General features: G+C 31.5%; 1 protein-coding gene across 1 annotated transcript; it reads left to right on the top strand.

Annotated features, from left to right (window-relative positions):
- Positions 1–13,742: 13,742 nt before the first annotated feature.
- Positions 13,743–15,652, top strand: LOC101211553 (thiamine thiazole synthase, chloroplastic). The gene is made up of 3 exons (XM_004152868.2): positions 13,743–14,216; positions 14,533–15,021; positions 15,239–15,652. The coding sequence occupies exons 1-3, from the start codon at positions 13,806–13,808 to the stop codon at positions 15,416–15,418; spliced, it is 1,080 nt and encodes a 359-aa protein (XP_004152916.1). The 5' UTR covers positions 13,743–13,805; the 3' UTR covers positions 15,419–15,652.
- Positions 15,653–17,412: the final 1,760 nt, after the last annotated feature.

Here is a 17,412-nt window from a genome sequence, read left to right as displayed (position 1 = left end):
AACGTCTCTCTTTATGTTGGAACACCGAAAATCGCCGCACTGCACTCTTCTCTATCAATCTTTTTTGCTAGAAAAAACTCTCTCTACTGTGTTTTTTTAGCTTGCAGCCCCCTCTTCTTATTTGTCCTACTTCTTTTCTTTTCTCTAATTTATAAGACCTAAAGAAGGAGATGAAGTATAATTACAATTCTGTCCTAAACATAAAAGCCATTTTGAAAGCTTTTGACAAAAACTGTAACACAAAAAAGAAAACATCTAACGAAGATAAACATGAATATTAACGTAATTTAAAAACACAATGTCTCAACATAGTTATTCAATGCAATTTGCACGATAAAATAGTTTTTTAAAATAAAAACCAACCAATTAGCATGATTTTAGGGGATCATAAAATTTTAAATTCAAATTGTTATTAACAATATGTATTGTTGAGGTATTTAAATTCAAATTTTTATAAATATTTTAAAATATAAATAATCCAAAAATGTTGAATTTATGTTTTCCATTATTTTGGGACATCAACCACGAATTTAAGGTTGATAAAATTTTAAATTCAAATTGTTATTAACAACACATATTTTGGAAGTATTTATTTTTCAACTTAAATGTCTTTAAGATTGGTGATTTGTTAAAATTAAACTATCCTTAGTGATTAACTTACAAGATATAATGCTTAATGAATTGGTAAAGAAACAAGGGAGAGGAAAAAATATATTTAAGGTCATTTAAGAAATTGTAATAATTACTGATATTACTAATAAATGGTTTAAAATATAACAAACCTCAAAATCTGGTAGATATATTTGTCATTATTATAGGAGAGGTTGCTGCAATCTTGTCGAGCAACAAAATAACAGATTTAGTTAAGTCTACCAAATTTGAATGTTGTTTGCAAAATACATTGTTTTCGTGCTATTTTTAATATCCTGTCTCTTTTTTTGAGCTATTCAAATACACTCTATTTGAAATATCTGATTATCTTATACCCAATGGAATGATACTATATCTTGATGACCAAAATTTTACTTTTTGTTTGTGTCCCAAGTTTGTTGTTTATAACATCATTCATACTCAACATATACTATGTTTGGAAAATCTTAATTCTATGGGTTATTATAAAGTTCGGTTAATTAAACAACCATGATTATGATTCAATGTCAATATTTAGGAAATAGTTCTTATTGTTGGTTTTGTAACAAATTATCTTAATGGTAACTTTTTTGGATTGCAAAAGTACATGGTTATAGGAGCAAATAAATATTAATATTTGAACGTGTGATCGTGATATAGAACGACTAGTTTATCGCATTAATTAAAAGTACATTATTATAATGGTAACTGTTTTGAATTGCAAAAGTACATTATTATAGGAGCAAATAAATATTAATATTTGAACATGTGATCGTAATATAGAACGACTAGTTTATCACATTATTTAAAAGCATAAAATTACATTGTAATTTTGTGAGCAACATATGCTATACATTATGTCAAATATTGTGAAACTAATCTAGAAAGTATGTATAAGTACATTGTAACTCTATAGAAAATCAACACAATCAAACCTGACCAACTTAACCAATAAATCAATTTGGTTAAATTAAGAAAATTGAAGTTCTTATCAAATTGGTAAAAATAAATTAAATTGATTTGGTTAAATTAAGAAAATTGAAGTTGTTATCAAATTGGTAAAAATAAATGGACAATCGTAATTGGCATTATTTTGGGATCTAAAATTTGAATTTAAAATATTATTAAATTGTTTGGAATATAAAAATCCTAAAAATGGTGTATTCATTTTTTACATTATTTTAGAGGGTTGATGTAAAATTTAAATTTAAATTGTTATTAAAAATCAACCAAAATAAGTTGATAATAGAAATTATCACGAATAATTTTTTTAAAATTCAAACTATTATTAAAAATAGAAGCATTTTTTAAAATAACAAAATAAATTAAAATATTTATGAGCTATAACAAAATTTTGTAAATGACTATGAGTGATAGAATTATAATTTTCTATAGCTGTAAATATTTTGTAAAATCTACTATTTTAAAAATTCCCCTTAAAAATATGTATCATGTATTATTTAATAAATGTTTTATATATTTTTTTAAATATAAGTTGTTAAATTTTAAATTAAACAATTTTAATTTTAATTTTTAAATTCAAATTGTTATTAAGAATTTTTCCTCGCCAATATTTTAGGGATATTATGTAACATTTAAATTCAAATTGACAATTTTAGCGGATGGTATAAAATCTGAATTTAAATTGTTATTAAAAATATGTATTATATATTATTTAATAAAATTTTGATAAATAGTATGAAATATAAAGAATCCAAATTATTGAATTTATCTTTACTATTATTTTAGGGGTATTATCCAAAATTTGAATTCAAATCGTTATTAAATATATCTATTATGAATTATAGAAATAAATTGTTAATTGATTGATTTAAATGCTAAGCATCCGAAAATCTAAAAGAAATTACAGCCATATTTTTTAAGAGATGTTAGTGCAATCTTCTTCAGCAATAAAATATCATATTTAGTTAAGACTTACCAAAGTTGAATGTTGTTAACAAATACATTGTGCTAGTGAATCTGTGATCTTCTGTCTCATTTTTTGATCTATTCAAATACATTGTATATATGTGAGAAATAAACTGTCTTATATAAAAGAGTATAATTGGGTATAAAAAAGTAAAAAAAAAAAAATCAGCAACCGGCGTTTTTGATATAAATCTTAATATTTCTTAAATTTGCTACATTTTAGTTTGTTATTTACTATTTTGCTATTTACGCGTTATCTCTTACTATAATCTATTTGACCCAAATTGAAACCTATTGAAGAATTAAAAACTCAACCACAATTGAACTTTCATCACAGTTACAAAATGAGTGATAGTTTATTTTTTTGATAAATCTGCATATTCTTTGACAATGGAGTTCTTCTTTATCGTATTAGTTCTAGAATTGATTGTTAGGTATCACAAAATTGGGATATTATTCGACTAGTTTACTTATTATTTTCACATTCATTTTCATTTTAAAACTTAAGGACGAGTTTTTTTTTTTATAGAATGATGTAGTAGGAATAGGATATTATGATAAAATCCTTAATCTATTAGGATTAGGCTTAGTTTCTTTTATTTATTAGGATTAAAGATTAGTTTCTTTTATTAATTAGGATTAGGATTAGTTTGTGTTGTTGCTTTTTGACTCGAAGGAGTGATGCAATGAGAAGTCTTAACGCCTAGGCAAAATGTCTAGACAAAATGCGTGCTTCTTTGCCTTGTATCTCGTGTAATGTACTGGTATCTCGTCTGACCAAGTCGCCTAGTTATCACCTCCTCAACTTATCTCGCTTACTGACTATCTCGCCAATTGATCAAAACGCCTAGTGGTCAAACGCTTGGTCAAAACGCAAACTACAAAACAAAAACTTTTGAGAAAATGGTTGAGTCGCGAATCTCGCTCTCTTTAAGACGTTTTGCGTCTCTGCTCCTTTGTCCAAAACAGTTTGATTGCCTCGACGTCCCCATGATAAAATACATCGTTCTTCAATTAGTTTTATATCAAAACTAATCAGAATTCACAACACTCAGATAAACACTCATATGCTCAGAAGAAATTTTTTGGGAGAGAAATCGTTTCTGTATATTGAAGAGAAGAATGAGACTCATATATATAGTAAATTTGGAGGCAACCAACGATCATAAAACACAAAATAAAATTGATTGATAAATACCATTTAATTTGAATACGGTTTCAGTTTTAGAAAGTGTTTAATTTACCAAAAATGTTTATAATAAGAAAACAGTTTAGAAAAAGTATATATTATTATTATATTATTCCTCCACACCCAACAATGGCGGGGTGCGCATACGTGGAGATATAAGTATATCTATATTTTCCTATCTCCTCACCCCTTCCAAAACTTGGGTGCCCTTAGGGTCTAAACCCATAAATGGATCTATGAGTTTACAAAGTAGACATCCACATTACTAGCAGGAATGCATGTGTTGAATAAATTAATAATAAATATTTGCTTACTCAAAATTTTCATTTAACAATTTTCCACTTGAAATATTCATACTATCAGTCCCCCACTTGAAATTGTTTTAAAACGTTTCCATCGATCAGTGTCTATCTCTATAATATTGTGCTTAAGTAAAGGTGTCTAATGACTTGAACCTTTAAGTAGTGACAACAGTTTAGAGTATTGTAAAGTAACTTGTAGTTTTGAACTTTACTTCTAATACTATTGTCCACACAACATTATTCGAGTGAAGTTCTAAAATAGCTTGTGATTTATGGCCTTGCACGTATAACCCGGTTTAGTGAATGTTCTAGGAATTTGTCCAAAATTCCAAAGGAAGCAACTCTCACTTCCACATTCACAAAGGTGAAGCTATCAAGAGTACTTATGTAGCTAGGTACCTTACTTGATATCAAGTATATATTTCATTAAGAACAAAGTTTAGCCTTCTCATACACTTCAGGATGTCATGCTAATTATTCAATCATAAGAATGGAACTTCTAATATTTTAGCATGATTTTCATCATATTGCTTGTGATCAGTTATTACCCATTAAACTTGTTTCTTGGGATCAGTCTTTCAAGTTGGGTTTACCTCACAAGTAATTAAATTTTCTATAAATTTTGAGTCTCATTCTTTCTGACGTTTTAAAGACCTTCTCTCTTGCTAGTCCTTTCGTCAAAGAATCAGCCAAGTTGTCATCAGATCGAACATAATCTATTATCACTGCACCAGTAGTGAGAAAATCTCTAATGATAATGTGTTTACGACGTATATGTCGTCTCTTACTGTTATAATAATGATTCTGAACTTTTGCGATAGTTGTAGTACTATCACAATGGATTAGTATTGCCGGTACCAATCTTTCCCGTGTGGGAATCTCTTATAGCAAGTTTGCTCCTTCACTAGCAGTAGCTAGTTCTATCATCTCTAACTTTATCGTTGACTAGGCTAATATTGTTTGTTTCTTGGATTTTCAAGCAACAGTTTCTCCTGCTATATTAAAAATATAGCCACTTGTACCCTTTGAGTCATCTAAGAGAAAGTTTCAATCAACATTGTTGTAACCTTCAAGTATAGCGGGAAACTTTTGATAATGTAATCTTATATTTTGTATTTTCTTAAGATATCTCATTACTCTTTCTATAGCATTCCAATGTTCTAGACTAGATTTGCTGGTAAACCTACATAGTAATCCTACAGCGTAAGTTACGTATGGTCTAGTGCAATCAACAGCATACCTCAAACTACCTATGATACTAGCGTACTCTGATAGGTTAACACTGCCAGCAGTGTTTTTGAACAATTTAACACTAGAGTCATAGGGTGTACAAGCTGGTTTGCTTTCGAAGTATTTGTACTTCTTTAGGATCTTTTTTATGTAATAAGATTGATCTAAGAACATTTCATTTTTAGTTATGGTAATTTTGATGTCTAGGATCACATTATCTTCTTATAAGTCTTTCATGTCAAAGTTTGTGCTCAACATTGATTTTACATAATTTATGACGTGTAGGTTTGATCCAAATATTAACATGTCATCTACGTATAAGTATATGATAGTGCATAATCTATCTTCAGTCGTATAGTAAATACATTTGTCACTCTCATTTTTTTGAATCCTTTGGAAATGATTAAGTTGTCAAACTTTTCGTGTCATTGCGTAGGAGCTTGTTTTAGGCCATAGAAGGATTTATCTAATTTATAAACTTTAGATTCTTAACGGTGAACTATGAAATCTTAAGGTTGTTCCATATAAATCTCTTCTTCTAAATCATCATTTAGGGAAAGCAGTTTTTAACATCCATTTGATGTATTAAGAGATTGTTAATGAAAACTATAGAAATCAGTGGTTGGAGAGAAGGTGTCAAAGAAATCTATGTTTTTCCTCTGCCTAAAACCTTTTGCTACTAGTCTAGCCTTATACTTATATATTGATCTATCAGGTTTGAGTTTCTTCCTTAAAATCCATTTACAGTCTATTGCTTTGCAGCTAAGGTCAGGTAAGTCAACTAGGTGCCAAGTTCTATTGAATTCAAGAGAGTCCAATTCATCATTAATATATATAATTTCTGTATATTGAAGAGAAGAATTAGATTGATATATATAGTGAGTGTGGAGGCAACCAATGGTTATAAAACACAAAAGAAAATTGATTGATAAATACCATTTAATTTGGATATTATTTCGACTTTGGAAAGTGTTTAATTTACCAAAAATTATATATATTATTATTTTATTCCTCCTCGCCTCACTCGACAGACGGCAGTGGTGGTGCACGTGGAGATATAAGCATATCTACATTTAACTATCTACTCACTCCTTCCAAAACTTGAGTGTCTTTAGGGCCCAAACCCATGAGCGGATCTATGAGTTTATAAAGGAGACTTCTTAGCAATGTGGAAATGTATGTGTTGAATAAAATAATAGTAAATACTTGTTTACTCAAAATTTTCATTTAACAGTTTGCTATAAATAGAGTACTTTTCTTCTTATATTAACAACTTTTAAACATTAGTAAAACTCTCCAATTTGGTTTACATCAAACCCACTATGAAAATGTTTTGGTTATTTAAAAAATAAATACAAATCAGTATGTAAAAAACGTATTTAGTTTGGTTTAAATTTGATATTCCCCTATTGAACTTTGAATCTTATTTTAGTTTGGTCTCTAAACTTTAAAAAATATTCAATTTTAATCTCTAAACTTGATCCCTTAATCTCTTAAAATTTTGTTATACAACTCAAAAGTTGTAGGTAGCTTATATTTATAGATGAATAAGCCATGACTTTAGATGGCGGACTAATGATGTCAAATAAGCTAATGAAATTTAGGTTAGAAATTCTTGGTTTCAAACGTCTTCTGAATTGAGTTGGAGTGATTTCTATTATGTATATATACAACCCAAAATGATTTAATACTCAGCTCCTTCTTGCTACTCTATAGCTTCGACCTTTAATTTCCTTTTGAGCTACTTGAGATGATGGTTGATTTTGAGGTGTAGGGAACACATGTGTACCACCATCAATGCAAGCTCTTGCATTCTTTTAATCCCTAGATCTTAATGTTTTTAAGATAATTCAAATACACATGTTTTCTTTTATCTTTTCGAGTAAGAAGAAATTAATATGCTTAAGTCTAGAGAATACTTTCAAAATTGCTCTCTCCCAATAACAATATATATTTTCAATAAATATTAAATGACAACTAATTCCTTAAAACCAAATTAAGGAGCATAAGATTAAGAACAATCATCATCAACTTTCTTATTAACAACCAACTATTCAGTTATAGACACTCTAGAGTAATAGACTATCATAAATAGTAATAATAGACTATCAATGTCTATTAGGTATTGACAATGATCATGGTTGAGAGAAGTAAGCTAGATATTTTGGATTTTTTTGCATTGGTTAGAGAATTTTTTTTTGCTATATTATTTTTTAAAAAAATTAGCTTTACTATAGTAAACTAGGACTAATTTATGATTTATTGAAAATGCAGAAGAGAGTACAAATCTAAAATAGAACATAAAATAATAAAATATAGATACATGATTAGTTAAATCTCATGCTTAAAATGAAGGATTAAAATGTTGATATCTACAAAAATATGAAAGTGCTAATTTTACATAAATTTAGTCTATATGGTTGAACATTTCTAGAAAAACTATAAAAATAAAAAAATTTAATTTAAATCACTAAATAAACCTTGTATTCATTTCAAATATAGCAAAATAAATAAAAATACTTAAAAAATATAGAAAAATCTCACATATAGATCTTGCTAAACTTTCTAAATATTTTCACAACGTTTGCAATTGACAATAATTCTCCATAAATATTTCGTTACATATCTATTGTCTATTATATTTATATTGTAAGTAGATTAGTGATATTTTATTCTTCTATATTTTTGTAAGATACAATAAAAATATTGTTGAAAGGAGGGAGATGTTAGAAAAAAAAAAAAAAGTAGAGTAACATGGTTTAGACTATAATTTATAAAGTGATTTTGGTACCAAAAAAATCTTGAAGTTGTATGGACCACCTCTAAATCCAATGATAGTTCATCCTCACGTCGAAGAAGAAAGAAGACGAAAAATAGTGGATGGAGGGGAGCAAGTTGAGATGTGATGTAGCTACCCATCGCCACTTTAATTTCTCTCTTTTTCATGACTGTGATAGCAGATATACCCCTTCTCAATTTAATAATATCTCTTCTACCAAAATACAAAACAAATTTGTTTCAATTTTTACCATTATTTAATACTTCACAACTAATACCTTGTTAATTAACACCATATTTTTCATTCATTAATTGATTGTATATAAGTGAAAAGAAAATATCTCCAATCATATGATGGTGTCTTTTCAGTGAAAAAATAAATATAATCACAAACACCTGGTGTTTAAATTAAATAATATATCATAACTATCTAAACATATTCTACGTCTACTCATTCCAGCTTCTAACTGGTCCTGCACCTATTCTGATCATTGGCACTTTAGTCTCTGCTCGTTGTGATTTAACTTAGATTTGTTTGTTTTCAATCTTGTTGTGTATTTTGGTGGTTAATTTATGTTCAGTCCTTAATGAAAAAAATCACATTTTTTGTTCTATTAGTACTGTTGTTGATGGGACCAATTATCTTAAATGCATGAACCCATCAAACGAATTTTTTTTAATTGAACATAGACTACGGAAAATTTTCATTGGTGATGTTGCTAAACAAACTACATTGGACAAGAAAGATGATAGTATGTTTGTTAAATGACGAAAAGATTGAGACAGTAAGAATCACCAAATTATCACTTGGATTGATAACATATCTATTCCTACTATCCATTTTCAACTCAAAGCTTTTGATAATGTTATAAAATTATGGGATTTTCATGCAAAACCTACTTGATTTTAATCTATAGGATTGGTTCATTACTATTACTATTAGTTACACAGTACTCATTAGACTCAATCAAGAAACTAGTTAATCAATTAATAAATATCTAGCATTTTGGACCTACCTGGATCAAGCCAAAATCAGTTCATATCATCTTCGCCTTATTAATGAATGTCGTCGAGGGTTGGGACGAGTTCCCAATGGCATCCTTTGGCTCATTGGGAGTTGTCTCCATCACAAATTTCACAATCCATTTCTGGACGACTTCTCCCGTTAGAAGATGAGGCCAACACCCAACATAGTTCTCACTTCATTGGGAGTTTCTTACATTATTACATAAAGTTCAAGTACTCGTACTCATAACCATAGATCTTAGTTTATTAGATTTATGGTTTTCTATTATGAAATAAGCAATTCATTCATGTTCAATAACAATTTTATTTAATAACCTTTTAAAAACTTTACTATGTAAATATAATATGTTTGTTGTTAACAAACCACAAGTTTCAAGACATCTTATTTGAAGAAAACGGCTTTCCCTCCAAAAAATTAGAAGTTCTTTTCGCAAGCACTTATTCATACAATAATTTGGAACTACATTTTGTAAAAAAAAACTTGTAAACTCTTCCGTCATAAATTCTCTAATTTTTCTTCATGGTATTGGACAAGATTATCAGTGGTGATGATCCTCGGGCTATCTTAGTGTTGCAACGGTAGATATCATGATCTTAGTTATTCAAATGAAAGACTTAAACTCTCTTAATTACTTTCTTGTTTTTGAGGTATCAACATGTCTTGATGGTTACTTGTTTTCTCAAGCCAAATGTCTCTGATCTATTAGCCTGCTCCGTATCATTTACTCCATCAAGACACCAACACTTCTTGATCCCAATGTCCACTTGACACCGTAAGAGGGTATTCCTCTTGATGATATCAATCTTTAGAGGCAACTTATTGGCATCCTCATTTATCTGATAGTGATTCGTCCTAACGTTGCATATGTTGTGCACATTGTTAGTAAGTTGATGGAACATTTTTCACTACCTCAAAGGTACTTTGAGACATAGATTTCATTTCTCTTCTCGACACCTCTGGTGTTATCTGGGTACTTTGATGTTGATTGGGTTGATGATCCTAATGATCGACACTCCACCATCATTTATTCCTTCTATTTAAGTAATCCCATAATATCATGGTAGGGTAAAAAGCAAAATGTTGTCTTCTTTTCCAGCACTAAATCATAATATTGGGCTTCTGCTAATGCTACTTTATAACTATCATGACTTCCATGGATCCTTACGGATATGAGAGTACCTCAATAGTCCACTTGAGGCTCTAATCTGGAGAAAGTGAGTCATGTTGAAGAGGAGCCCTGTTAATAAGAGTCATTTTAGTTAAATGTAAGTAAAAAGCATTATGCGATGAAGGGTGCCTTTAAGGAGAGGTGACACAACGAGAGATACTTATAGTAACTATTGCCTTGAAGCAAGGCGATGATTAGCTAGGAAAGAAGAAACATGCATTTAACGCAAAGAACTAGATGTCCTATGTAGTAACTCGAGGAGAAGTGTTTGCACCTAAGTGTTGTTGCGATGAAGTAGGTGTTCTATTGAAAGGATGGATGTTTGTATGAGATGACTAGACAACCGTATGAGGTAAAGTAAATGTTCTATTGTTTTTCGAGAAGAGAGTCAAGCGATAAAGAATTGAGCACTCCAAGAAGATAAGGTTAGTGTTTTAAAGGAAAATGTCTAATCGCGTGTAAGGCCCTGATTGCGTACCCCCAATACAAGGAATCCCTTGCGGTAAGAATGTTTTGCAAAGAGACTTCTGATAGTAAACCATGCCTCGCTAAAGGATCATGCAATAGAAAGTCCCCATGCAAAGAAGGTTATGCGTCGAACAGTTGGACAATTCTGACCTACCTCATCAAGAAACAGTGATGTGACCCTAATGTTAGTAGGTCGATGATTGATTGGACTCGCCACCCAATCTAGATCAGGATAAGGATTGGACAGAGATACATGGCATTTCGAGATTAGGCCACTCCTCACCGTCGGTAAAGCGTAATCATTTCGACATGAAAAAATTCACCAGAGAGACATATAAATTGAGGATTTTAGACCGAACTGAAGACGTTTTTACCTTAAGTTTCTTAAGAGAGAACGGGGAGGATAACCAAAGTCTCAAGGTGCAGGAAAAACTCATTCCTTCAAGGAATCTGAAAAGCACAGGAGAACTCTTGGTCAAGGAAGCTAGAAGGAAGAGCTAGCTCACTGCAGCAGTGAGTGGTTTTCCTCCCTTGCAAATGTTTTCAAATATATAAAGGGATTTCTAATATGTTTGAACCCTTAAAACTATCGTTATTACAAATTTGTTTACATGGATTTCCTTATACTTTTTCAACTCCCATAAACATGTGTGACTTATGTATGAATTTGGTTCATTATGAAACTAATAAAAGGTGATTGAGTACATAATAAAGTATCTTATCGAATAACCTTCAAATGAAAAGAAATGCTTGAAAACAATCTCTTTAAGTCCCTTTAAGGCAATTACGTTAAACTATGTGGCATGTGCTATTGATGATGCTAGTATTACATGAAAATGAGAAATCAATGTTTCCTAGAAAAAGATAATTTTTGTACCCTATGCGATAGAATGTTTTGTCCTTGCTGTGTGATCTAAGATGAGATGCCCTATTTCTAGTGTGTGATCTGGAGTATAATGCCCTATTCATATTGTGTGATATTGAATAGGATGACTCATACTTGTTGTGTGATCTAGTATGAAATGTCTCTCATACCTACTATGTGATTTGGTATAGAATACCCTTTGCGTTTTATGTGATCTAGCATTGGAAGACACATTATGCGTAGTGAAATTCATAGTAACTACTAAGTGCGTTGAGATTTCTCTGCACAACTGCAACTTGACAAAAGAGTGTGGTAAAGGCTTGAGCCGAGAGAAGGGTATAAAGACATAATTATAATACCATGCATATTGTTCACAATGATGTCTTCCACGAGAGTACCCACCATATTAAAAACGATTATCATTTTGTTTGTCATAATCTTCGAAGCACCAATCTTCTCTTACACTCCATTTCGACACTGAACAACCAGTTGATATCTTCATTAAAGCTTTGGCTTCTAGCCATTTTCTTCAATTGGTTAACAAACTCAAGTTGATTGCTACATTACCGCCTTGAGTTTGAGAAAGAGTGTGATCGTAAATTATATAGTTGTTTAAATTAGGGAAATAGAATACATTTAGATCCTAATTTGTAAATATTTCCTTATGTAAATGTATTTTCTCTATACTTAATCTTGTTTAAAGTAGATACAAAAAAATATCAATGATTAATAAACATAAATATTATTATTTGAAAAGACGCATTAAAATGTGTAGCAATGGTTTAAAGAGTAAAAAGCAAAATGAGTGGCCTATATATAAACATCTCTTTCTTTTACAAGATTATGTGAAATATCTTGACGAAAGAAACGGACATATCATGATTCACAATCACAAATCCATATTTTGCAAATCAACAAACATATCATATTATTGGGAAAAAGAAAAAAAAAAATCTCATTTTGGCAAAAGAAAAAGAAAAGAAATAACAAATGGCTGCCATGGATGCCGCGTGTCCAACACCATCACCTCATTCTCAGCCCTTCATTTCCTATCTTCTTCCCACGTGTCCCCTTCCAGATATTTTCTCTCTTCCCAACTTAACAAATATTTGAACTTTTCTTACCCTAATTTTTGGATACTCCTTACACTCGAGTTCAAGAAAATAAAAACAAAACAAATTCAAATTCAATCAAGTTCATTTCTTGTTTTGATTGGGGTTTTTTTTTTTTTATTATTTAGAGATAATAAAAAAGTTTATTCTTTTGGTTTGAACTTTTATCAAGAAATCAATCAAAATCCAACCATTTCAATTTGGATAGAAAGCGTATCGCTTGAAAACTGTAGTGATAATAAACTCAAATATTATGCCAATGGATACTTCTTTTTTCATAATTATCTATAAAAATGGTAAAAAAAGGTAACCCATTCAAAGTAAAAGTTGAAAGAAAAGAAGACTCCATTGGTTAGAAACCCAAAAAAAAAAAAAAAAAAAAAAAAAGATTCTATCTTCTATTGGGCATCTTTGGTTCTCTATTTAATAAAGTCAATTAATTTGATTTGGTTTTGGATTGGTTGCAACAGTATAAAATTAGAGTGACTATACACTCGGAAAATGTAACCAATCAAACGAGAATTTGAAAAGGGTGTCTCATTTAATTAGGTTTGTTGTTTACATTTATTCTGTAATTGTAGAAAAAATGGTGTCCTCACAAACAAATTTGTAATGCAATCTAATTATAGAGATAAGATGACCAATCTCTAAATGCATTTGAAATTACATGCAACTCATTAGGGGATATTATGGTGTTACTATTAGAAGAAGAGAATTATAAATATGTTGACCCTTGATAATAAGAGCAATAGTAAGAAGACAACATAAAGTGAACTATTTGGATAAGACATTTGTAAAATGTGTAAGTAAATATGATCAAAATTAATGTAATTTTATTACAATAACACTAATTTTAGTTACTTATTGCTAAACCTATGTTTAATATATCATATGTTAAAAAAAGTAAAAAGAGAAATACATGGATAAATGAAAATCTCGATTATATGCATCAATGTTTGAAATACATGCATAGGTAATGTATGCATCATACATGCAAGCGTGTAAGATATTGTTACATTCTTCAATATCCTCTATAAAACCCTTCTTCCTTCCCCTCTTCTTCCCCACACCAAACTACAATCTCCTCTGTTTTCCTCTGCTTCAAAAATGGCTTCCATTGCCTCCACTCTCACCACCAAGCTCCAAAAACCTTCTTTACTTCATGATTCCTCTTTCCATGGCACACCTCTCGCCTCTCCTTCTTCTCTCCGCCTCAAATCCACCGCCGCCACGTCCCTCACCATCTCTGCCTCCGCCTCTCAGCCTCCCTACGATTTAAACCAATTCAAATTCAACCCTATCAGAGAATCTATTGTCTCTCGAGAGATGACCCGTCGATACATGACCGATATGATCACCTACGCTGATACTGACGTTGTCATCGTCGGCGCTGGCTCCGCCGGCCTCTCTTGCGCTTACGAACTCAGCAAAAACCCCAATATTCGTATTGCCATCATCGAACAATCCGTCAGCCCCGGTGGCGGTGCATGGCTCGGCGGCCAACTCTTCTCTGCTATGGTAACAAGTTCACTTTCCAAATTTGAATGGATGCTCTGTTTTTATTTTATGTTTTGTTCTTTTCTTGAAAATACCAAAATTTTGAAAATCACCCAATCAGCTTTCATGCATGCCGTATTTGGACTAAAAAAAATCATTTCTTTTTAATAGAGATCAGAAATAAAGAAACCCAGAAACTAATATCATAATCATTAATTTGAGGGGAAATAGTTTACAGATCTTGTGATCCCCTAAAAAATTAGATTAATTTTCATCGCAGACAAATATTCTGATCTTGTTCATCTGATTGATGTTGGTTAAATTTAATGTTTGATAGGTGGTTCGTAAGCCAGCTCATTTGTTCTTGGATGAGGTGGGTGTGGAGTATGACGAGCAAGACGACTATGTCGTGATAAAGCACGCGGCTCTGTTCACGTCGACGATCATGAGCAAGCTCTTGGCCCGGCCGAACGTGAAGCTGTTCAACGCCGTGGCGGCAGAGGATTTGATTGTCAAGGGCGGCAGAGTTGGCGGTGTTGTCACCAACTGGGCTCTTGTGTCAATGAACCATGACACGCAGTCCTGCATGGACCCCAATGTGATGGAGGCTAAGGTGGTTGTGAGCTCTTGTGGCCACGATGGACCTTTTGGCGCTACCGGAGTCAAGCGCCTCAAGAGCATCGGCATGATTGATAGTGTCCCGGGAATGAAGGCCCTTGACATGAACACTGCTGAGGATGCCATTGTTCGATTCACTCGAGAGGTCGTTCCTGGCATGATTGTCACCGGCATGGAGGTTGCGGAGATCGATGGAGCTCCAAGAATGGTAAACAAATTAACTAGAGAGAGATTATTGCTTTAGACCGTTTAATAATCATGATACAGTAAAATATAGCAGCATTTAGATGAGTTTACACTTTTCAGAGTTTATCTGGGTCTATCACTACTAACTTGTTTACTCCGGTAGCTATCTGCATTAGATGCTACCACCGAAAGATTTCGTTATACCCATATTTATTAGTCTTAAACTGTGCCATTCATAGGGGCCAACGTTCGGGGCGATGATGATATCAGGGCAGAAGGCAGCACACTTGGCACTAAAGTCATTGGGAGAGGCGAACAGCATTGGGGATGAAGGAGAGATGGGAGAAAGAAAGGTTGGACTTGAAGAGGAAGAGTTGCTACTGGCGGCGGGAGAGTCACCGGAAGTTGCAGATGCTTAAAGTGTTTAGTAGCCGGCGGATGTTGATTTGGAAGAAATATTTGCTTTTGGGTTTTATGGTGCTGTTTGTTTGTTTGTAGTGAGTTTTCAGTAAACGAAAAGGGGCGATGGTTGTGTTTGGCTTTTTTGTGTTTTCATAACACAATAGGGTTTGGGGAAAGACAAAAAATATCAGTTGCCTTTTTCTCCCTCTCTTCTTTTTTTTTATTTTGTTAATAAAAATGCCTTTCCAAAATATCTCTCCTCCCCACCCCATCCAAATTGGTAATGTTGGTCACGATTAACCCAACAGGAAACGTAATCAATCTATGATAATGTGATTGATGTACACTACTCTTCCTCTGTGGCTCTGCCATCCAATGTTAAACTATTGTGATTCCTAAAATTTCATTATGGGTTTAACTTGAACTCTTAAAACTTCATTACGATCCAAGGTGATAAGAGTCTCTCATAAATCATAATTATATTTGAAACGAGGGTTAAGTATGATGAAAATCGATCAATTTGGAAGGTGATCTCTTGAAAATAAGGAGAAGTTCGATTGATGTTAGTTCGACAAAAATCTAAGTCATATATTTTTTTTAAATTTCAAAACTTTAAACCAACCTAAATTGAACAATAATCGCATCGGAGTCAGTTTGAATATTTACTACAATAATCATAGTCCATATACTACAATAACCATAGTCCATAGTCGATTTGGTTGGGAAACTTAAGCCAATCGATACAAGTTCACCCTATTTGACTATCTTTCGATTCAAATTCATTAAAAGAAAGTTTTACTCCCAAGTTATAGAAATTGCTGTTTGAACCTGTTTATTTTGGGCTGATATAAATTTCACCAAGGAAGATATACATGTAATACACACATGTTATTACTATTGAGTCAAGATTAAGTTTAGTTAGACATCTCCAGATTAGTTAGTAATAGATCTCCTCTACTATATAGAAGTTGATATGACTAGTAATAAGTGATCAACTATAAGTAGGTAGAGTAAGATATAGATCTTTTGTTCAATTTATTTATTTTATCCCTGTTGAATGTTAAATATCTCAATGGGTTAACTAATTTGAGGCTTTAGAAAGTTAGAGTTATAAAGGCTTCCTTTCAAAAGAGACAATAACATATTTGTCACGATTCTAAATGGTCGTCCATGTCCCACCCCTAACTATAGGGCCTATTTCAAAGGAAAAGGTTTGGAGTCGCCACCAATCAATTTAGAGTGTGATTGGCCACCTGTTTTAAATTAAAACTAATCTTATTTGACCAGAAAGAGGTATGGGGATCATTGAGTGTAGGGAAAGTATTAGCACACATCCTACAATAACACCTATTTGAAAATGTTTTACTATATTATCTAACATTATAGTAAAAAAAAATACATGATAATATAATTTTGATTGTTCGTTCAACAAAATTTTGAGAGAATAGAATATAATGATTGTAAGTAGTTTGTTGGAGACTACCTTGATTCTATAATAGACTACACTTCTTTAGAGGGAGCCTAAAGTTGTTTTAGTTGAGAAAGGTTTTCACATCTTTATAGGTAGGGGTATAATCGGGTTGGATTGGGTTGGGAGACATTCCAACCAGTAAAATATGGGTTGGGTTGGGTTATCAGGTTGTATTGTTTTTTTTTTTTTTTTCTAATTTCTAATGGATGACTGTCAAGACGATCGGAGATGAAGGAACGTTAAATTTCTAATGTATCTAATTTAAACATTTAAATTATCAATTATGTAAAGTTAAATATAACATTAGTTAAGTATAAATATTGCACATTGTTCTTTCCAAGAAGAACTTCAATGTATATATTAATGGTTGCTTAATATTATTTGAACCTATGTTATATTTTTATGTTTATTTCTCAAAACAATAATGTATAAGTATATTTATTTCGTTAATCAAGTTTAATAGACTTAATTTCTCTTTTTGGTCTAAACAAATCTGATTCCATCTTGAAGTTTTGAATCTTGATTTGACACTCTTAAGCG

The sequence above is a fragment of the Cucumis sativus genome, chromosome 3, assembly GCF_000004075.3.
Source record: "Cucumis sativus cultivar 9930 chromosome 3, Cucumber_9930_V3, whole genome shotgun sequence".
NCBI classification, from domain to species: Eukaryota; Viridiplantae; Streptophyta; class Magnoliopsida; order Cucurbitales; family Cucurbitaceae; genus Cucumis; species Cucumis sativus.
This window is presented reverse-complemented; position numbering and strand designations above follow the sequence as displayed.

Bases quoted from the DNA above. Each gene is read 5' to 3' on its own strand.
- LOC101211553 (XM_004152868.2), top strand. From the start codon at position 13,806: ATGGCTTCCATTGCCTCCACTCTCACCACCAAGCTCCAAAAACCTTCT. The intron at 14,217-14,532 runs GTAACAAGTTCA...AATGTTTGATAG, and splicing joins GCCAACTCTTCTCTGCTATG to GTGGTTCGTAAGCCAGCTCA. The intron at 15,022-15,238 runs GTAAACAAATTA...TGCCATTCATAG, and splicing joins TCGATGGAGCTCCAAGAATG to GGGCCAACGTTCGGGGCGAT.